The sequence below is a fragment of the Osmerus mordax genome, chromosome 6 (assembly GCF_038355195.1).
Source record: "Osmerus mordax isolate fOsmMor3 chromosome 6, fOsmMor3.pri, whole genome shotgun sequence".
NCBI classification, from domain to species: domain Eukaryota; kingdom Metazoa; phylum Chordata; class Actinopteri; order Osmeriformes; family Osmeridae; genus Osmerus; species Osmerus mordax.
In genome coordinates this window covers 17955456-17977692 of record NC_090055.1, presented here as the reverse complement: position 1 = coordinate 17977692, position 22237 = coordinate 17955456, and the positions used below count along the sequence as shown (strand labels likewise).

Here is a 22237-nt window from a genome sequence, read left to right as displayed (position 1 = left end):
TTAGCCTCATTTAAAGTATATTATGTCACCATGATGAGTTTATTATTCAGTATTTCGGTGGGGGTGTCAAATGATCTAACAAATGGGAATGCACGGGTTAGCTACTTCATGTCAGTAGTCTCTAACCCCAAATATTGCTTAACATTATTGGATGGCACTAAAAAAGGTCAAGAGCGTGAAAATATGCCTTCAAATTCCTTCAAATCTTGCTTGACCAATCTTTAAAGCACGGCTGGTAGAACTTCCTACATTATGCACATTGTTAATGTAGACGCAACAGGCAAACTCCAGGCACACTAGTGTCAGACTGGCTCGCTCTGATAATAACGCATGCAAATGAGCGCATAGTCCAACTCAACAGTGGCGCGCGTAACCATGCGGGTGGTGGCGATCTCCAGGTGAGCGCGTATCACACCACCTAAATCCTCAACCTTACATGTGGGACGGAGGGGAGGAGGACCCGGTTCACGGTTTGCCCATCTATGTCTTCTCGCACTCGGGGGCAGAGCACCGACAAAAGGGAAGCTGGACAAGGAGAGGACGAGGCAGCAGTGGACGGCGACAGGGAGAACGGCAACAGCCGTGCCAAGTGCGCTATGGAGATGACCTCCCACAACATCAACAACGATTCAAAAGTGGACGGTATGAACTGCGATGGATTGATCAATCGAAACGGCGGGGACACGACGGAAATATCTGTCCCACTATCCCACACAGGGAAGCGGGTGACCCCTATTGAGGGGGACAATCTTTACAGACTGCGAGACAGAAAGTTTTTGCTGGAGGACAAAAAGCGCCTGTGCGCGTGGGCTTTGGGCACAGCTCTGCTTGGAATACTGCTCATGATCTTGCACGCGGAGCTGTGTCCATTTGCTTATGAGCCGGTAGGTCTATTTACATTTACAGTCTAATTCCCAAATAAACTGATAATAAATACTATCGCATAATAACTTCGTTTGGCTATAGCAAACATTGAAAATAAATGGGGGTCTCATTTCTTTGTCAAAAGTCAGGACAACTGACGTGAAACAAGCAAAACGTGTTTCAAAACCAAATCTGTCATCCCTCTTTAAATCAGGGGAACTGAAACAGAGAGCAGCCAGTAGGAGACGTGGTTCACTGTTCCTGACCTGTCCTTGTCTAATAGAGATGACATGGAATGTTTATCAAACACAAGAAGGCTCAAGCCTATTCTTGGCGGAGGACTAAAGTGCTGACAGCTCCCTTTCTGGATCAATACAAAGACCCAGGCCATGTCAAAGACACCTGTTGACCTGAGCAGTCACCTGCCAGAGTCAGAGAGAGAGAGAGAGGGGGGGGGGGGGGTATACGAACAAGGAAAGACAAGGTGAGAATCGCTGTGTTTATGATCTGATTCACTGCAAATAGTACAGAAACACTATAAAGAATAAATGAAAATACAAAATGTTCAGCCATATAGTGCTGACCTTGTCCCTAAAATCGTGTTAAAACTGTGCTCTGCTCTTATACTGTATGCGCTACTGCTCTGGATCTGCTAAATTAATAAATGTCTCGATCAACACATTGAGATAAAATGCTCAACAAGTGCAAGCCCAGCATATCATGACATTGAATATCTTGTGAATCAGCGGACCTGCTGGCTGCTAACACCACTTAGCTATTCAACTAGCATGTCATGGAGATAACAGTCAGTTGTGGGAGTCAGTTGGCTGAGCGGTGAGGGAGTCGGGCTAGTAATCCGAAGGTTGCCAGTTCGATTCCCGGTCATTTCAACTGACGTTGTGTCCTTGGGCAAGGCACTTCACCCTACTTGCCTCGGGGGAATGTCCCTGTACTTACTGTAAGTCGCTCTGGATAAGAGCGTCTGCTAAATGACTAAATGTAAAATGTAAATGTAATGTAAACACCGTGTGTTTCAAGTCTCCCCAGGAGAGAAACTTTTGGCAGGTCACAAAATTTGCTGGGTTAAAATAGGTTCAAAATAGAGCCAAATACCAAATATAACATTGTTCATTCACATGAGGTGTTAGTGGAACCTTAACCTTTTATGTTATGATCATACAAATATGTGTATGCAACTTTATAGTTCTGAGAAGAGTTAGGCTGTTTGCTGTTTTCAGAACGTCATATATTATGTAGGTTATTCTGTCTTAATTTAATGTAGAGGTTTTTCGAACTGGTTAACCGAACTCAGTCTCGTGGTTCAATATGCCTATGAGAATCTTCCGTTGAATTGGTGGGTGAAACTGAGAGTAACATTTGGTGCAACTTATCAAATCACCTGGCAAATCAACGGAGCATATAGACACACGGATCAAGTCACACAATTCAACTGCTTTATTCTCTTTCTTTGTTATCTTAACAATTTTCTTTATTTACTGACTGCTTCAACACTCATAACGTGCACGCAAGCGAAATAGTTCGACCGACACCTGAGATTTCAAACCCTGACCCTATTATTACTGGCGCCTGCATAATATTAGCATGCAGATCACAACGGATAAAGCTGTTTAGAGTTAGGCTAAGTAAATAACTTCCATAGAGAATGCACAGGCCAGTTCATGTCAAGAAAAAACAATTCTGTAATAAATACCAACAGAACATGAACTTGGGTTAAGTAAAACCGTAGTAACTGTAAGCTTTGAGAAAGATCTATGGGTTTCGGTATGTGACCAAAATGCCAATGCCAAACCGTTACGAATAATGAAACTACATGTTTAAATATACTGTAACGCCTGATCGCCTGTCTCTGACAATTAAGTCTTTTCTTGGACGCCAAATTATGCAGGAAATTGGGCTATTGTAGCAGTTTTTCCACATTTCAGTACTTCCCTTAGCGAAATTGCTCACGGTATGGCTCTTTCCACATAATTTGGTGTATAATTAGAGACTATTTGAATAATTCAAGAGGTTCACCTCGAGGCGCGCAGCTGATTTCAAGGTCTGGGGAAATGCTAGTACGGCTAAGGGGCCGTCCTGGGATCCTGAAGTGCGTACACGTCCTGTTCTTTGCGCCTCTCTCTTCCGCAGTTAAGTCCTGTCACATCGAACAGTTTGCCAAGAGGATGCGTTTCTATAGTAAAGCCGATACAACATCCGCATGTTGTGACTGAAACTAAACAAACGACGTTGATTATAGCCTGTGGCCTACTGATGTCACTGCTGCTAGCTTGCGTAAACACTGCATTAAGCGTGAAACTTCTTGATTATAATTTGCATATTAAAAGATTCTCCTCATGGACAACTTTTATTACAAGGTAAACCCTTACATTAAACGTTGTTAAACGTGGACACCGTGAGGATGAGCCGTGGTCTTGGGTGGCTCGTGCGTTATCCGGCCAAGTCTTTAGGCAACAATCAATGTTAACCACGTTAGGTCGTTTCAAAAGAGCTTAAAACTACTGAGTTTCCCAAGGAAAAATGTTTAACAAAATGTTAAACACCTATAGCAAGCAATGTGTTTTGGACTTGATAGAATGCACTCAAATGAACGTTACGCATATGTGAAGCTTTCCAATTAGCCCGGGTAAAATTAGACATGATGCAGATGCTACAGGAGAAATTGTGGAAAACAATCGAATTTGCCAACAAACGTCATCACACCATCCAGCTCCCTACCTCTCCACGTGGAAGTTTCCTCAACTTTGTCTGAAAATTTGCAATTATCTTTTAAACTGTAAACCGCCCGTCATTAAATTAACTCCCCGTTAAAACTTCCATCGAGGTTACATCAGTCGACGTCATGGCTCTAAACAGCAAGCTTTTTATTACATTAGGGGATGTCGACCTGTGCGTAGTCAAATGTTTGACAGAGGGTCAGTTTGGGGCCTGTTGACCTTCATGAGGGGTGCATAAAAGGCTGCATCATTGTGCCCTTTCATCCATGTTCATTTCGCGGTTGCAAATTCTATCTCTAGTCTACGTAAATGTTAATTATTAATTCAAAACATTAATACTCAGTGAGAGTGACTTACAGATATTTAGTTCACATAATGCAGTTTTTTTCTGCAGTTAATTAATGGGATCATATTAGCAAAATAGGCCCACATTAACTTGATTTATTTTCTACTGCAGTGTGAGTGCATGTATGCATGTGCATGTGTGACAATAAAGTTGTCACCAAATCGGTATGGAAGCTAAGACCGAAGCCAAGGTCAGGGTATTCCGCTAATACGCAGCTACTGGAAAACAATCAAGTGGAAAAGAACCTGAAACTGAGTCTGACTATAATAACTATAAACCTCCCTTTTATTGTTTTTATCTTCTCTCTTTCCTCCCTCCTCTTCCTCCTTCCTTTCCAGGGCTCCAGCTACGCCTTTATCATCAACTGCTCCATCAGTATGTCCACAGGGTGCCTTCTGGTTCTCATTTTAGCCTTCCACTATAAGGACATCAGGGTGAGTGTGCCTTCGTTCCCAACCGGCGAGAGTGCCAGGGTCAAGGGTCAAGGTTGGCTTAAGGAGGATGTGTAGGATGGGATACGTGTGTAAATGTGTTGCCTATGTGTTACTTGTGTAACATGCCTTGACTGCCAAAGAAAAACATCCAGCAATTTCTATTATTTTATATTACCCTTTTGAGGAGGCCATTGAGTTTAATCATCAGACATCTGTCATCATTTGTAGGATCTTTTGTCCAGCTGAACCTTTGACCTCTGCAGTTGTCACAGGTCATTTGGTGGCCTTCTCTGATCAGCAACTCTCTGTCAGTCTGCTAAGAATATTACAGTGCTATTAAAAAAGCTACATGTAAACATATACATAAGATATCAGCAGGAGTCAGAACTGCGTGTTTACCCAGGCTGTAAATCCTCCATACTAGCAATAGCTGACAGGCTAATAACACCAACTAGGCCCAGATGACACCTCAGAACTTGTACAACATGGAGGCTTCGTCTTATTTTTGTCCTGACTCATTACACATGTCGCCAGGGCTTTGGTAGAAGATCCGGAAACTGGATATGTAAAAGACCCAGTCCCTCCTTGTCTGGTCACTCCTTCCTTGGAGTAGCCAGCAAACCGCGACGTGAAGGGCAGGTAGCAGGTGTCGAGCTTGTTGTAAGAGAACTTCTATACAGTTTCCTGTTTCTCAGAATGTTATTCAGTACCAGAGGAGAGACAGGTAAATGTGTGTAACCACGAATGCTGCTACAGTACTTGCTGCTTGCAGCCCTTCAGCTGTGTGGTTGAACGAAGTGTGGGGGTGTGGGGGGAGGAGGGGGGGGTATGGGGGAAGGGGGAGTTGGTACAAGTGCTTAAGGGAGATAAGGAAGGTGAGGGTGGAGCTAGAGGCTATCATTTCTTTATCGAAGCTGTAGCCCGATGTTGTGAGACCCTTTCAGAATGTTTTACTATCGTAAACTCAGTGCACCTTCAGGAAACAGTGAATGACTGGTTCATTCAGACCTCCGGAAGTAATTATTAGTGCTCCATTCTCAAGGCTACGACTTTCAATTGTAGGTCAAAGAACATGATGGGATTGAAAAGGTTATTTAAACATTGAAAGTCCAAAAAGAAAAAAACTCCCAATACAGTGTGTTCCCTCGTGGGTCATCTCCTGGTCCTCGTGTGAAGTGATTTTAGTGGGAGAGTGTTGGCCAGAGTCCTACAGGGTCTTGAGTATCTTAACACATGCACCCAGGAGTGAGGACTGCCAACACCATCACCTGTCTAAATGTGATCCACAACACCCCCCACCCCCACCCCCCCCACCCCCACACACACACCTCCTCCACACACATTTTGGCACTTGTATTCTGGTCTTGACTAGATTCCCATGGTTTCCACTTAATTAATCCACGTTTCCAGGGTTCCCTGGTCAGTAGATGCCTGCTTTGCTTGAACACTCGCATACATGAAGGCCTCCTTTCAGGCACATACAGTACAGCTACTCATTTGCATCCAACAGTAAGAAGATCTTTGCATTCTGTTCAGGCAGTTAAATAAGTAAATACTCACTGTGGAACAGGACAGATTCACATGAGGGCTATTTGAACCTAGCTTCAGTTTCAAAACGTCAGTTTCTGAGCCTTGAACAAAGCGACCCCACAGCCTTGTAGCTTTGTGTATGTGAGCGTATGATGCTGGGTGTTGATATACTGTGTTGTCTTCCCAAATTCCCAGTAAAACCGGTGTTTGTTCTGCATTTTGTATACTGATATAGCAACAAAACAAAGAACAGTCTGTTCTGACATTGTGAGAACAGTTTTAGCATGAATGTAAGGAATACAAAGAGTATTGTCTGTGTGCGTTTTATCCAACAGTGATTCACTGTTGTTGTTTTCTATAGGATAAATGTATGTTTTTGTCATCTCAGTGCAGCAGAGAATGGACTGGAGATTTATAGAGGTGCTCGGCCACCATAACCCTTACATTCTTGACTTAACTAGTCTTCGTATCTGCTTGGGCGGAACTTTGTTTGGTTTGGCCCTCATCTCAAAATGAAATTAATCATGTTTTAGTTCTCCCCAGTCCCACCTTTACTTAGTCCTGAATTAAAATAAAAATCTTATTTATTGCCCCCCCCTTCCCTCTCTCTCTCTCTCTCTCTCTCTCTCTCTCTCTCTCTCTCTCTCTCTCTCTCTCTCTCTCTCTCTCTCTCTCTCTCTCTCTCTCTTTCTCGTTATTTCACCTCTTTCTGTCTTTCACCTCTTTCTCTCCGTTTCTCTGTATCCAACCCCCCCCCTTTTCTACAGCTTTTCATCATCGATCACAACCAAGTGGACTGGCGGATAGCCATGACGACCCACAGAGTGTTTGGCGTCTCCTTGGAGCTCCTCGTCTGTGCCATCCATCCGGTGGGCACCTACTGGGAGCTGGCCGTCCCCTTGACCCAGGACGGAGACGAGCTCGAGGCCAACTCTTCTTCCACCTCCTCCGCGTCTCTGTGTGTGTCCTCCCGCCACGGGGAGGCGCTGTTGAACACGGAGCTGTTGCTGTCTGCGCTGATGTTCCTGCGTCTCTACCTGGTGCACAGGGCCATCCTGCTGCACAGCAAAGTGCTCCTGAGCGCCTCCTACAGGAGCATCGGCTCCCTCAACAACATCAACTTCACCTTCCGCTTCGTGCTCAAGGTGCTGATGAACAAGTACCCTGGGCGCACGCTGCTGGTGTTTATCCTCCTCTTCTGGCTCATCGCTTCCTGGATGCTCACGCTGTGTGAGAGGTCGGTTGTGAGGCAGTCGCACAGACAGACCACAGGTTCACATGACAGCCACAGTTTCAGTCTTACAGTACATCTGCAGGCCTACTTGAGTATTGGGACAGAGTTGCCTACTGTACATTGAAGGGTGAAGTGAAACCTGGCAGTGTGAGCTGAAAGGCTGACAGACTGTCTTGAAAACTACAAGCACAGAGACACACACACCATGCACACACACATGTACAGGATAGGTCCCTCCCACTCCACCACCCCCCCCCCCCCCCCCCCCACACACACACTTACACACATTTATTGAAAACAGACTGGCTTTGAAATGTACACTCTGCTTTCGATCTTGATGGTCAATTTGAGTTTCCTATTTGGAGAGGACGCTTAATAATAACTGATTCGATGATAGTCGTTTTCTGCTCAGTTACTCTAACAAATTGCTCTTCATTGTGAGCCAACCCACCATCAGCACTCTGCACTCTGTGCGGTCAGTGTGAGATCATTTGTTTACACTGAACCAACAATAGATGGAAAGCCTTCCCAATTGCATGTACATTAGTCCGCTGCACTTTGATTAGTGGAGCTGGCCCGCAAGCTTGATGGGAAGATTGCAAGACTGATGACTGACAGCTGATAAACATCAACGTTCTAATGTTGCAACAATAATTCTGCCGTTCTAAATTAGATTCCAGAGCAGGACGTGTGTTGGTTGGACTTGTTACGGTTCATCTCGAGTCTTTGTTTGACTCACTGGTCCGAGACACTGACCTTTATATAATGCGATATTATGCCATAACATACCTGACTGTTGTTTACAGGAAGCTGTGTGAGATCTCGTAACCCATTGGCTAATGCTCAGCCCTGACTGATGTTTACCGGAAGCTGTATGAAATCTCGTAACCCATTGGCTAATGCTCAGCTCTCTGTGGCCCCCTGTAGGCAGACGCAGGCAGGGACGGGCCGCATCGACACGGCGCTGTGGCTCATCGCAATCACCTTCCTCACCGTCGGCTACGGCGACGTGGCACCCAACACCAGCTGCGGCAAAGTGGTGTGTCTGTTCACCGGAGTCATGGTAACTAGAATGGGGGAGATACCTGTTTGTTTTGATGCATGAGATTTAAATGTAGAGTTGTTTTTCGCATGCAGAGGGTTAGTTCATGATGCCAGCCTGCATATTGAGTGTTCAGGTAACAGTCCCAGAATCTCAAGAAATCCAAAATAAATGTAGATAATAGAAATGAAATGCTTGATAGATTATCATGGCCAACCAAGATAAACAAATTCAGTCTCCGTACACGACAGCATGTTACAGTACGTTAGCTGACTAACAGCACTGTACATGTTTTGTTAAATGTGTCTATAAGTGCAGAAGAATAGAAGGAAGCTCGATTCAGAGCCCCTCAGATGCTTGTTGCGGAAGGGTTCGTCACGTTTGAAGTGCCTGCTCTTATCAGAAAACATATACCCAGGATGACGGCACCGAGTGTAACACCCTACCCAAATAACAAATCTGATTCTGGAACAGTCCGGCTCTGATGACTAAGTGCACTGAGGGAGCACGGTAGTGACTCTGCCAGCCTCATTGTTTGCCTGTCACAACTCTAATCTATATCTCTTGACTTAGTCTCTGTCTGTATGTCTTTCCATGTTCTCAGTGTTTGTCAATGCCTGGTTTAAAAGTGCAGTTGTCTAGAAGAATGCAGTGGAGAGTCTAGGATTCTATTCCATTCTGACTTCCACTCAATTTAGCTCTACCTTGCCTAGCTATGGTGTGCAGTTTTGAAGAGACTATTTCTCTCAGTTGGGTTGGTGTGATAGATAACAGTTGGAGAGTTAAGAGTCTCTGTAAGGGGCCCCTCCTCCACCAGGCACTACGTCTCCCAGAAGAGCTTGACATCAGCCTTACTACTATCTGCCTGCCTATGAATCTCTCAGTGTAGTCCTTGCCAGGAGTATTTCATATGTTATTTAAGTAGTTTATTTACATTAGGTTTGCTGGAGCCTACTGTGAGTCTCTCATACAAAGGCACACTGTGAACACAAATTGTAGGTGGAGCAGAGGGCTGGGGTTTCCTCTTCATAATCCATGGCTTCCTTCCACTTAGCCCAGGTGGAGATGTGGAGGGTTGCTGTGTGGCCACTGGTTGTAATGTTACTGGCCCAGGAAGGAGAGTTCCTGGGGATATGAAAAGTGCTGATTGGTGCGCTTGCTTGCCCTAGACCAAGTGCAGTCTGTAGGGGCGTAGCGTCTTGTTGTGTTACAAGACTAACAGCAACTTTGTACGCCCATTGCGAAAGGGAAACCCAAAGCAAAATTGTATCTTTTGATGTTTTTTTTCCCCAAGTGCTCGAGCTTATATGAAAATCAATACTGTTGACATGAAAGGTCAAAGTGGAATAAATCTCCAGCTAGCGTCTGGAGGAAGGGTGATAGCGAAGTGTGTGTTTGGAGGAAGGTCAAGAGTCAGATGGAGTGAAACATGGAGAAGGCTGAGTGGGAAAAGTGATATACAGTAAACGCAGAGAGGAGGAGCGAGGGGAAGAAGAGTCCGGGCGAGAGGAAGAGGGAGTCAGTGCGGTGGTCGAGCGTTGCCAGGGGCAACGTGCCGGACTGGGAGGACTTGGCTCCCCGCCTCACCTCCAGTCGGTCGGTTTCCGATCCGAGCAGATAAGAGCAGCTGCGAGTCACCAGAGCGGCGAAGCCATGCCGAGACACCTCCCTGACACAGTGGAAAATAATCCTTCACTCCTCTCGCCCCTTATTTTTATAAGCTCTCCCCTTTTTTTAAGGGAAAACTTTCCACCATTTCCATTTTTAGGTGGTTTATAGCCCTTGGCACCACTGGAACAGGAGGGAGTGCCAACCTGTGCCCGTGACATGGAAAAAAAAAAGAGTTTCCTACTCCCAACAGGGCAGCTCGCTGAGCCAATGAGGGAAGCGGTGCTCACACCTGTAGCGTGGGCAGGAGCCCCTCCGTGACGACCTGTCGCTCCAACCTGCTCAAATGTTCACTCCCCCTCCAGCTGGATTGGGGAGGTGAAGCTCACATCTGTGCGTGTGGATGGATACTGGGAAGGATGTTGTGCCTGTTTCCAGATTGAACGGGGGCAGATCCACACGGAATCCTGTTCCAGGAATTCATCGACATCATGCGTGTGTTCTGATGAGTTGCTTGTGTTTTTGATGTAAACATGAGGCTGTGTTCCTAAAGAACGTGTTCTTGTTTACTAGACCGTGATAAGACTCACACTCACTTCCTTTTTCTATTTGACTGATGCAATCCCAAAAAGGAAATAAAAGGTAAAGTAGAGGCGTCTGCTTTGAAAACCATTCATCTTAAATAACTGTCATCTCAAGTCTCTCACATCTATTTAAACTGTTCCCATGTCTGAATGTTGCCCATGAGTGTGTGAGTTTCTCTGATTCACTCTGTGGCTCGCCTGAATCTTTCAGTCAGCATGCTGTAGTTCCCTGTCCAGTAATAGCTCAAAGTTATTCTCAGAGGAAACCCACTTTATTCAAGCAGTTCCACTGTGGCTTGCATTTAACCATTTCACTCTCAAAACATAACCTTGGGGTATAGCACAGTACATAAGAAGGTCTCACATTATTCTCATTGCCCGACCACATTTCACTCACACCGTGACCTGTTAAAATGAAGTTCTTGAGCAAGTAGGGTATCCATCTTGTATGTTTACACAGTACTGTTGAGACCCCCCCCCCCCCCCCCCCCCCCCCGGGGAAGACCCAAGGACAATGTGGTAACCTTGGCTACGGCTGTATGTGTGTTTGTTTTCAGGGAGTGGCCTGCACCGCCATGCTTGTGGCTGTCATGACCAAGAAGCTGGCTCTAAACAAAGGAGAGAAGCATGTGCACTTCTTCATGATGGACATTCAGATCTCCAAACGGGTGAGGACTTCAGTTCACCCGTTTCAAACCGCCAGGCTTGTGAAAAAGGATTTGAATCAACAATCTGAAGTTGAGAAAATAAATATCAGCATTGTCGTAGCATCCTATATTCACAGGTTAGATTCCTGCTGCCTTTGGAATAGGTAAAGGGAAAAAATAAGATTCCTTGTACACTATTTCCGTAAAAACAAAAACAAATGTGATCCCAAAAGTTGATCCTATATCATTCTCTTTGCCAGTATTGTTCAGTATCAACTATCGTAAAAACCAACTATTGACTCCAACCATCAAAGGTTTTCACGGTTTCGCAAGAAGAATTAATATTCTTTATACAACGGATGAGGCCTTCTGGGTGGAAGTAGTGATATTTTCCATGTTGCATGCGTATTATGGTTTTTGAGTCTTTATATAATATTATCTTTTCCCTAAATAGGGCACAGAGGAGGACAGAATAGTGTGGGAAAAAGTCAGAGAGACAGGGCTTGCCTTTCTCTTAATAGCCTCCACAAGGCGTCAAAAGGAGGAAACAATCGCGTCGCTGTCAGGAAAAAGACTTGTGTCAGTCCAGGACGGCGTTTGGACCGACAGGAAACTGGAAGTGCTAACGTGTGTGTCCTGTGCGTGTTTATGTCCTGTGTCCGTGTGTGCTTGTGTGGGTGGGTGTGTGTTTGGAGGTATGGTTACATACTTGAACAACAAATCTCTGTTATGGTTAACAAGAAGAAAAAAAAGTTGGATGTGACTACGCTGTAACACTTCATTTCAAAATGCAGTCACTTACAACCACAGTACCGGTATGTTTGGTGTACAAGCTACAGCGCCACTTGTGTTGCGCCATCACAGCCCCTCCACTGTTGTCACGGTGAGGCTGGAGGTCGGACTGGCAAAGGATACAACCACTTCCTTTCTGCTTGCGGCCGCATCCTGTGGATGGGTGCATCCTTACCTCTGCTTGTGGTTGTTTTGTTACGTGTGTGCGTGTGCTCGTTGTCTGTCGCTGTTCAGATTTACACTGACGGAAAGAGGGGAAGACATCTGGATGCAACCCCTGACAGACCCTAATAATAACCCCCTCAAAACAGGCCGTGGTGACATCATCACGGCCAGGGAGCCAGCCAGCAACGGTGTGCTGGACAGGAAGGCCAACAGACATTAATAGAATCAAAGAGAAAAGAGAAATGGGTGATGAAAAAAAATAAAAAATGGAATGTCCGTAAGTCACATATGGGCCACTGATGACTATTCTCATCCTCAAATGTTATTCCCAGTGTGATGATTACGCAGCCATCCGCTTCTGTTTTTAGACTCCATGCAGTAAACTCTAGTAGGCAAACCTACTCTCTGAACCTGCTCTGTATAATCTAAAATTGCTGAGTTTATTCATTAAGGTTTGGAACAGGAAGCTCATCAATATCACTCGTATTTGATCAGCTGAAGTAAAAGTAATGTGGTTTTTCACCATCTTCCTGTTTTACAACATAGTGGTTTTGATAAATATCATTCATCTCACATTTCCTGTAAATACAGAAACCCTATAAGACTATGGTAAGCATGTATTATTCACCTTATGCACGCTGAGGAAGAAGAGGAGGAGAGGGTGGAGAGGGCGGATGAGATCCTGTAGGGCATCTCTGTTAGTGACCAGGTCTGGAAGCTGGCGTCAGGGAGCTTGATAGATTGTGTTTTAACGTTGCCATTTCTGTCCCAGATACGCCACGCTGCGGCCAACGTGCTGAGGGAGTGCTGGCTGCTGCATCGCACGGACCTGGCCAAGGGCAGCACCGGAGAGCACCGGAGACACCAGAGATGTCTGCTGGAGGCCATCAGAGCGTGAGTCAATCACCGCTACCCTGTAGACGCTGTGTGTGTGAGTGGGTGTGTGTGTTTGTGAATGGGTGTGTGCGCATGGGTGTGTGTGACGTTAACATTCAGAACTGGTTCTATGAGTCAGTCAGTCTTTATCAACATGGTAAACGCAGGCTATAACAATTTGTTAACGTTTTAGGATCAGGAGGAGCCCTCATAGCATATTTGTTGTGCTCCCACTGGGCACGCCTCTCCCATCTCAACTCAAAATGTCAAAGATGTTATTTGATGTTTAGAGTCATCAGTCGGAAGTGTCTGACTGAGCGCCCGGATACTATTTACCGTCACAGCCAGTGCCGGTCCTTCGTATTGGCGACAAAGGCAGCCGCCTAGGGCATATGTCCGTGTTGTGGTTGGGGGAGTGGCACACCGATTTGCGTCCCGGGTGGGGGTGCTGGCGATAAATCTTGCCTAGGGTGCCAAATGTGCTAGGACCGCTACTGGTCACAGCACCCATGGTTTGTGTCTTAGAATAATATATATATATATTGGTGAAAACTAACAAATCAACAAACACAGTGCCAGTTTATAAGTCACCTTACAAGTAACCATGGGTAACCATCAGTGGACACCTGGAGGGTGCAGTCTGGGGCTTTTGAACCTCTCTTAACCCTTGTGCTGCCTTCGAGTCACATGACCCAAAGGTTCATAACGAACCATCGTTGTATTTACCCAATTTTACCCAATACAAAAACAAATACAAATTATTTTATTTTAACCTTCGCAATGTGGGGGGTCTGAGACAGCCCTACGGTTAAAAGAAAATGCTTCACTTTGTTTTTGTATGTGGTAAAGTTGTCGCAATACGACGGTGGGTCACAATGACTGATGTGTCAGAATGACCCGAAGATAATACAAGGGTTAAATCCCTTTTTGTTTTGTTTTTTAAGAAAACATAACACTTGTAAGGGTGGAGGGAATTAGCTTCCCTTGTTACAGTTAGCAGACTTACTATAAATACATTGTGGAAAGTCAGCATTACAAAGCACTTCCAGAATCCTTTGAATAGTGAAACAGCTCGGAGACCATCTTTACTTTTACTTCATCTTTTATGCATCAGTTTGGAGTTTTCTGGCACCCGTGTTAGGCCCTAAAGACTGTATACCTCAGTGCCCATGGCTTCTTAATGGAAGTTCCTGGCAATATTGGTTTTAGTTTTTTCTTTCTCTGGGCAGTTATGGTTTCATCCCAAGTTATAATCTAAATTTAGGGTTTTTTCCAACCATAAATGTCAAGAACTTTACAGCAGTGGATATTTCTTGAAACTACTCAATCAAAATACACAGTATGGCTCTTGTATGTTGAGTTCTTGACAAGCCAAGAGGTAAACTAAAGCTACTGTATGTAGTCCATCATGTCAGCAATGACCATCATTTTTCTGCTGGTGGAAAACTTGTGTTTTCCTAGGCCATTATCAAAAAGGAGGTGTTATTGTAAGGGCGTTTTATTCGACACAATCATTTCATGCTTGCTTCCCTGCATGGTGTCAATTAAGCTACCTGGTAAGCTGTCATTCTCAGAGGATTATACACAGTACTCTGATACACCGTAGAAATCATGTTATTGACATAACCTGCCTTTAATCTTTTTTCCTCCTGTAATATAGATTTCGGCATTTGCGTCTCAAGCAGAGAAAATTGAGAGACTACGCCAGTGAGATGGTTGACCTCCCCAAGGTAACTACAGCCACATCTCAGGTCCACCTTTATTGCTTTATTTCAGTGGCTGTATCAAAGCAGGTTAACACCATATGAACTCAATGAACCCACTCACGACTTACACAGACCTTATAGTGCATCATGGCGCCACTGACACATGACAAGGATGATGACAACACTTAGAACGTCTGTAATTGACAGATAAAAAAAGATTGAATGTGAGGTGTAGGAGAGCGGTTTGGTTGGATCTCATTTCATAGTACCTGACCTTGGTGCCTTATGAAGAGGGCTACAATTTGATTGTGTACATCTGTACAGTGCATACATTATGTATTTGTTCCAATAAAAGAAATCTGTGTATACTTGCTTCGTAGTCTTAGCGACAGAGCACACACATTTTAAAATAAAGGTTAGCAATGATCGTTGATGCCATGCCAGGGTTGGTGTGGATTCTGCAGGTTGATAAATATCAACTGTACATTAACATTATTAACATAATGTGATTGACTGTCAACAGATGCAGATGATCATGTGTGACCTCAGTGCCAACTGGAACAACTCGTACCGCGAGCTGGAGCAACGAATCATCTCCATGGAACAGAAGCTGGACGAGCTCACGCGCTGCTTCCAGCAGACCTCTGAGCTTCTGGCACAAGTCTTGCACCACCCACAGAACAGGTAACACAAGCCTTGCACCGCCCACAGAACAGGTAACACAAGCCTTGCACCGCCCACAGAACAGGTAACACAAGCCTTGCACCGCCCACAGAACAGGTAACACAAGCCTTGCACCACCCACAGAACAGGTAACACAAGCCTTGCACCGCCCACAGAACAGGTAACACAAGCCTTGCACCACCCAGAGAACAGCTCACATAATCAATCACCCTGAAGTAACAATAGGGGATAGGGATAGCTTAACGGTAGAGCATAAGATCAAGGGGTCATAAATTCAACGCCCCTCCCCCCAGAGAACAGGTATCTCAAACATATAACCCAACAGTCTAAATCTCTGGAGCCAAGTCATTATCTTATTTGCTAAATTAATGCAATAGTGTAGTTGAAATAAGTCTATTGATGCACCATTACTTGTAAAATACAGTTTTTAAAGTACTACTGTTAAACCTTTGCTCTCCTAGTCCTGGATTATCTGCTACTTACTATGTGTGTATATATACACTATATGTATGTAGCTAAAAGCATCTGTTGAATGCATCAATGTAAATGCCAGAAACAGTTGCCTGGATGTGCCGCTACAACGAAGAACTGCATGTCATCTAAGGTTATCACTGTTCCCTCAGCCACCAGCGTTTCTCTAACGTTACGTTCCTGTCCCCTTGTCTTTTATTTCTTCTTCAGGTGACATGTGGCTGTCTGGTTTCCTTAAGACTGGAGATGGATATGATATTATTATATTACAGTCGTGGTCTGTCATTTCCATGGGACTTGGAGGGGAGGCCTCATCTCCCTAAGCTGCACTTAACATTTGGCCGCTGCTGTACCATTTGGACGACTGCCACAACCATGAGACAGTCTGACCCAGTGTTGAATGGACTGCACACTGACTTGTATCAAGACTAGAAAAGACTCGCTTTCATTACAGTGGAAGTGTTTGTATCAGTTACAGTGATTAATATGCACAAAGCACTGCCTTAATAACAGTCTATAACAATCTCAGTAGAGGACCACCATTCCCCCTGTGGTCTGTGGAAGAGACTTGGATGCTGCTTCTCTTCGTCCACATTCTCTTCTGGCTCTGAGAACCCGCCCACCCCCTCCGTGCCTTATTCCTGTGGAACCAGAGGCATTACAAAGTGAGGTTTGATGCCCTCCTAGTATTGTCAGGCACCTTCTCCCAAAGTGCCTTTCACTCTCAACGGTTGTTAACCGCTAACTGCTAACTACCAAAAGGAAGTGTAACGGCGAGACTCGTATAGGCCTACCGTGGGTCTATGAGTGAAGAACTGCTTCTTTCAATCCATGTTGAATTCACACACATCCTTTATATGAGCACTTTTACTCATTTTAATTCCTCTGTGGGTTATTAGGTTGTCCTCGATAAGTGGTCTTCAGATGACTGCCGTTAGTCTACCGCTACATATGAAGGTCTCTTGGACATGTTTTTATATTGTCTTTATTAGTGTCTGGCTTTTGCCTCAAATCCAATATTTTGTTATCTAGGATTCTAGACAATAATTGTTTTCTGCATTGTGACTCTAATTCGCTAGGAATGCAGTGAGTCACCTTCGACTCTGTTATAGAGAAGATGGCGCCCCCTCCTGGACATTAAATGGAATCACTTATACAGTGTGGTCACGTCATAGAGGTGTTATGAGTTCCATTGCCATGTATAGAAATAGATTAAATTTCTCCTGCAATCCAATGTAGGTGTCTGTTTAAACTTTGAGGTATACTGCTTTTGATTGTGAGTTGGCCTCTCCAAGTTCAGATTTTGGATGTTCATTTTTATATAGTAAAAAGGTCATTTTAGCTGAGTCCTTGAAAAGCAATTTTAACTTGTGCTATAGGAATTGCGCTACAGGAATTGCGCTACATACACTTTTCATTGGTCCCACACAATACCCTTTTAAGCAGACACAATGGTTGTGCTGCAACTATGTTAAAGGTATTCCTTAACTGAGCACCTTGTGAAAGTAAAATGTCCAAAGTTGCATGAATACTGGATTTCTGTTCCTTCCTTGTAAAATTTTAACTGGAGTTTTAGAAAATATTTGCAGTTGGTCAATTAAGTGATACAGGTCACATTGTGAAATCAGATTCAAAATTGAATTTCAGATCGACGTTTACAGCACATTTGCACAAAATAAATCCCAAGAATTGTATTGTTTAATAAACTCGAGCTTACTTATTTTACGTGGTAAGTGAAGATTTGTGAAAAAAATGTTGCTACTACAATTTACATGACTCAAACAAAACACATAACTTATGCCTTCACTAATCATTTCAATGATAATGGCAAAGCAAGCAATAGAAGGTGCAAAGACATGGATCCATTTAACACAAAATATATCATTTTAATTGTCATTTTGGTCTGAGGTACAGGGTAACCCTTTCCTTTTAAAGACAGTACATGGCACCCTCAATCTTTCCCACACCCTTTCAATCATACACACATACACAAACACACACACACACACACACACACACACACAAACACTCTCACAATATCAAACCACTTAGGCAAGTTTTGCCATGGGTCGATTTCGGAGTTGATGCCAGAGATAAGAGGACGGCCTTTTAAACGTCCTTCCACAGTGACAAGAGAAAGGCACGTGACACTTCTTCTTTGGCCTCCAGCGTCTGCGCCCGCCCATAACCCTGGCTTTCCTCAAGGTACCCGCCCTGTGGCGAGCGAAAACCTGCGCTCCAACGAACGTCTCTCCGCACGTGACACATATGTAGCTGGTGGCCTCGGCGTGCTGGATGCAGTGACGGAGGAGGTAGAGCTGGCAGTGGAAGGCTCGGCCGCAGTGGCATCGGTGAGGCCGCAGGCCCCGGTGAAGGTAGCGGTGACGCACGATCAGCGAGGGCTGCCGCGAGACCACGCCGCACTGCCGGCAACGGTGGACGCTCTTAGAGCGCCAGCTCATCTTCAGACGCTTCAACAGAGCCAGCTCCCTGCTCTCATTCTTGAACACGGTCAAGATCTTCAGAGGGGCGGGGCTGGGAGTGGACGGCTTGGCCGTGGCTGGAGCTGGAGCTATGGCTGGTCCTGAGAAGCTGTATTGTTTCTTTGTCTTGGCCGCTGGGTCTGAGGAGGGAGGGAGCGGTGTAGCAGTGGCTGGGGCGAGGCCTGGGGCCTGGTTGTTGGTTCGGACAAAAGGACGTACCTGGAGGATGCCTTGGATGAGGTTACCCACAGTGTGCAGCACAGGCGTGCTTGTCGTGTCGGTTTGGGTGGGAGGTGTCACCTGGGTGGAGGAGAGTTTGGTTGGTGTGGCCACCTGAGTGGTGGTTGGCTGCACCTTTGCTTGACTACCTTGGAGAACCTTCTTGCCCATGGTCATCTGCCCTCCACTGGGGTGGCTGTGGACCACAGAGACCATCGCTGAAACAGGTTCTGGCTTGGTGGCGGGCTGGAAAGAAGAGGTGGAGGGCTGGGAAGAAGAAATGGAGGTCTGAACAGCCGCAGCGCTCTTACAGACCAACGTGGAGGCCTGGTTGCCAGGGTTCTGCAGGGTGTCAGAGGATCCACCTGCAGAAACCACCTTGGCATTGTGAGTTTTGACCAAGTGCTCCACAATGGAAGCGTTTGTAGAAAAGAGAGCTTTGCACAAGAAACATTGGAAGGATATCCGTTTTTCACAGTTCTGCATGTGATGTTCCATACTGAAAAACGGGCCATTACCACAGTAGGGACATTTATTGGACTGTAAAGGAGTGCCTACATTATTGACCTTCTGGGTTGAGACTGGGGTCAGGGCTGGGACTAGGGGCAGGGCTGGGGGCAGGGCTGGCTTCTGGACTAGGGTCAGGGCTGGGTCTAGGGGCAGGGCTGGGGGCCGGGCTGGGGCAGGGGTGAGGGCTGTCTTATGGACTAGGGGCAGGGCTGGGGCAGGGATGAGGGCTGTCTTATGGACTAGGGGCAGGGCTGGGGCAGGGGTCAAGGCTGGCTTTGGGACTAGGGGCAGGGCTGGGGCAGGGGTGAGGGCTGGCTTCTGGACTAGGGTCAGGAAAAGAGGATGGGGAGGGGTCTTTGCTGGGGCAGGGGACAAGACTGGGGGCATGCCTTGGGCTGGGACTGTTGGGACCAGGGTTTGTCTAAATTGGTTTTGGAGGCAGCAGTGTTCACTCATGGTGCCATTTGTAGGCAAAACTTTGCCACAGTCCTCACTGAGTGGAATACGTTTTTGGTGTGACTGAACAGAATGCTGCATCAATGCTTCCTGGGTAGGGAAATAGGCTATGCAAAAAGTGCATTGAAAATGCACCATTTTTGTACATCTCTCCAAATGACATTCCATATCCATGAATGGGCCTCCCTTACAGTGGACACATTGGTTTAACCTAGCGTCAGTAATGGCAGAAGGTCTGCCCGGGGCGCACTGGTTCCTCTTGCTTTGTGTGCATATTGAGGAGAGGGAAGACCTGCCAAAAGTACTACCACTGCTGGACTCAGAGTCAGAATTTGAAATGTCATCTGGTTTGAAGTCTGAATCTGATGAATCTTCATTTTGTTCCTCTTGGTGGTCATCATCCTGATCCTCCTCCTCCTCCTCTTCTTCGCCCTCCCCAACGATGTCTGAAACTCGGCAAAATCTTCTGCGTCTACCCCTCTCTCTCTCACTTGGGCTCTTCATTAGACAGCTCTCAGTCTCAGGCGCGGTTTCCGTGGTCACAGTGGTTTCTGTCTTACCAGTACTTGAAGTACTTGAAGTGCTGCAATTCAAAATACAGTCTTCTGTGCCAGAAGTCAAGCTGCTGTCACCTGGGCTTGAGGTCAGACTGGGCTTCCCTGTGACCTTAGTTATGCTACTGTCCGTCTCCCCTGTGCTTTGAGTCTTTACTTTGGACTCAAAACACCCTGGTTCTTCATCCCAGTCTGTAACATCCGACTCTTCTCGCACCCATTTGAGCTTGCCATTCACTGCAGGGTTCAAAGCAGCGCTGTCAGGTTTGCCGTTGCTTGGATACTTGCGGTTGTACGAGTGGTCCTTCATCTTGTCCTCACTATTAATCAAACGACTGTATGTATGATCTTTTACAATGTCAACAATATCAGGCTTATTCAGCAAGGCCTCTTCAAGTCTATCAAAACCATTTTTCAAGTTGTCGTCTTGGTTTTGGGGGGATATCCTTGTTGTCCTATGTATTCCTATGTGTTTGTTCAACTGCCACAAGTTGCTAAAAGTCAATTTGCAGGTCTGGCAACTGAGAAGAGAGGGATGGTGTGCATTCTGCAGATGGATGGACAGTGAAATTGCTCGACTGAAGATCACCTGGCAGATGTTACAGGTGGCCTCGCCGTCATGCAATTTGGAGTGTTCGATTAGCCTCTTGCTGGAGATGAATTTCTTGTTGCACTCCAAGCACTGGAGAGGGGACGGTGACACACAGAGATCTGAGGCCTTGACTACTGGAACGCCCCAGTCCTCATCACTGGAATCATCGGTCAAGTAGGTAAGGTCGGACAAAGAATCGATGGAATTGACCTGCAAATCACATGACAATAATATTAGATAACGTATTAATAGTTTAATAGAATGGTACCTTGAAAGTTGAGAATGTTAACGTGGACGCATTATACCCAATTATACTTTAGAAAATTATTTTACGAAACAATGGCATGCAAACTCAGTGGCAGAACTGGTGTTATTTCAATGGAGTACGAATTGGCACGCCGTAAATAAATAGACCAACGGAGGCGTTATAATATTATATTATGATCACGCAATAGGCTAGGCTGTGTCACTACCTCATAGTATTGGGACCACGTTTAACTTAGCTAACTCACCGCTGCGCACTTCTCATGCAGGCTCAAACTGACAATATTTTCTTTCTCCATGTCTGCCCCGACTGTCTTCAGCATTCGGTCTTCAGCAGACATCTCCATGAGAAAGTTAAGTAGACTAGTGTAGCTTAACGCAAAAATGTTACATGTTTGTTAACTTGAACGTTCGTTTGAATTCTACATGCAACTCCAATGGTCAAAACCCCAAAAATTTAATTGAATTAAAAGCGAATGCTCACTTGCTGAATAACAGGGTAACATCGTTTGTAATGATTAATACTATAGCGTAACTTGATTCGCCACTCAAACACGCTCACAACAATGTTGTGTTGATCTTGATGTAATGAGGATGATGGAACAGGTAACACGCGAAACGTAAATTCTGAAGTCAAATACCTCAAGTGCGCAAGTAAATTGGTTTACTCTAGACGGAACTGTTAGAGCTAATACTCGTAGCTATCTAACTTCTTTGTATTAAAAATGTGTTCTTTTCAAAGCCGTTTACTTGCAATTGCTTCCATTATTTTCCTCAATATCCTGTTATGACAGGAAAATGCGTCACTGGTGGGAAGGCTTGAGCCTAAAGATCCCAGAATGCATCAGAGGCCATTTTTGTTAAGTCTGTGTCATAGGTTTCTGCTACTACAATCATACTACAATTCCCAAAGTTCTTTCCTTTTTATGCTATGTAATATGCTTGTTTAATAGCTTTTCTGATTTAAGTAATTGTGGAAATATTATTTAGAATTGGGCTTCAGGACATTTATTAAGGGCATCATTATATACAATCAATGATGATGTAAGTAATTGTGGTTATTCCATTGTTAAATCAATGTATTGATTTAAAAGCCCGTCTTCCTATAATATGATCATTCAGTTGATTGCATTCTTCAGACTCACTCACATTTCACATTTCAAATATTGGTGAAAGTTTTGGGATGTAATTAATCAGAATCAGTCAATCTATTTCGTGGTGGACCTACACTGATACAATAATACCTGGAATTGGAATATAACACCTAAAAAATAAGGGAGAAATTGACTGGTTCAAACTATCTGCTGTCATATTTTAGTTCAACTACTGGATAGCTTACTACAATATCTGCTGTCATATTTAAGCCCGGAACCTATGTCACTCGCTTTGTTCCCGCACGAGTTTATTTTAGCGACACCAAAGTTTGTTTGTAGATTTCTCT

At 45.0% G+C, this 22237-nt stretch overlaps 1 protein-coding gene across 2 annotated transcripts; it reads left to right on the top strand.

Moving 5' to 3' along the window:
- Window positions 1-366: 366 nt before the first annotated feature.
- On the top strand, window positions 367-16962 carry kcnn4 (potassium intermediate/small conductance calcium-activated channel, subfamily N, member 4). 2 transcript variants are annotated; one of them, XM_067238737.1, is made up of 9 exons: window positions 367-884; window positions 4284-4379; window positions 6677-7146; window positions 8071-8206; window positions 10935-11045; window positions 12754-12875; window positions 14518-14587; window positions 15087-15247; window positions 15929-16962. In XM_067238737.1, the coding sequence occupies exons 1-9, from the start codon at window positions 483-485 to the stop codon at window positions 15930-15932; spliced, it is 1572 nt and encodes a 523-aa protein (XP_067094838.1). In that variant the 5' UTR covers window positions 367-482; the 3' UTR covers window positions 15933-16962. The 2 variants fall into 2 exon arrangements, with proteins under 2 accessions (XP_067094838.1, XP_067094837.1); XM_067238736.1 differs by lacking the exon at window positions 15929-16962 and having other exon boundaries at window positions 15087-15682.
- The last annotated feature ends 5275 nt before the right edge of the window (window positions 16963-22237 follow it).

Coding starts and splice junctions, on each gene's coding strand:
- kcnn4 (XM_067238737.1), top strand. CDS start 483: ATGTCTTCTCGCACTCGGGGGCAGAGCACCGACAAAAGGGAAGCTGGA. Junction 4,380..6,676: donor TCCACTATAAGGACATCAGG/GTGAGTGTGCCT, acceptor CCTTTTCTACAG/CTTTTCATCATCGATCACAA. Junction 14,588..15,086: donor AGATGGTTGACCTCCCCAAG/GTAACTACAGCC, acceptor GACTGTCAACAG/ATGCAGATGATCATGTGTGA.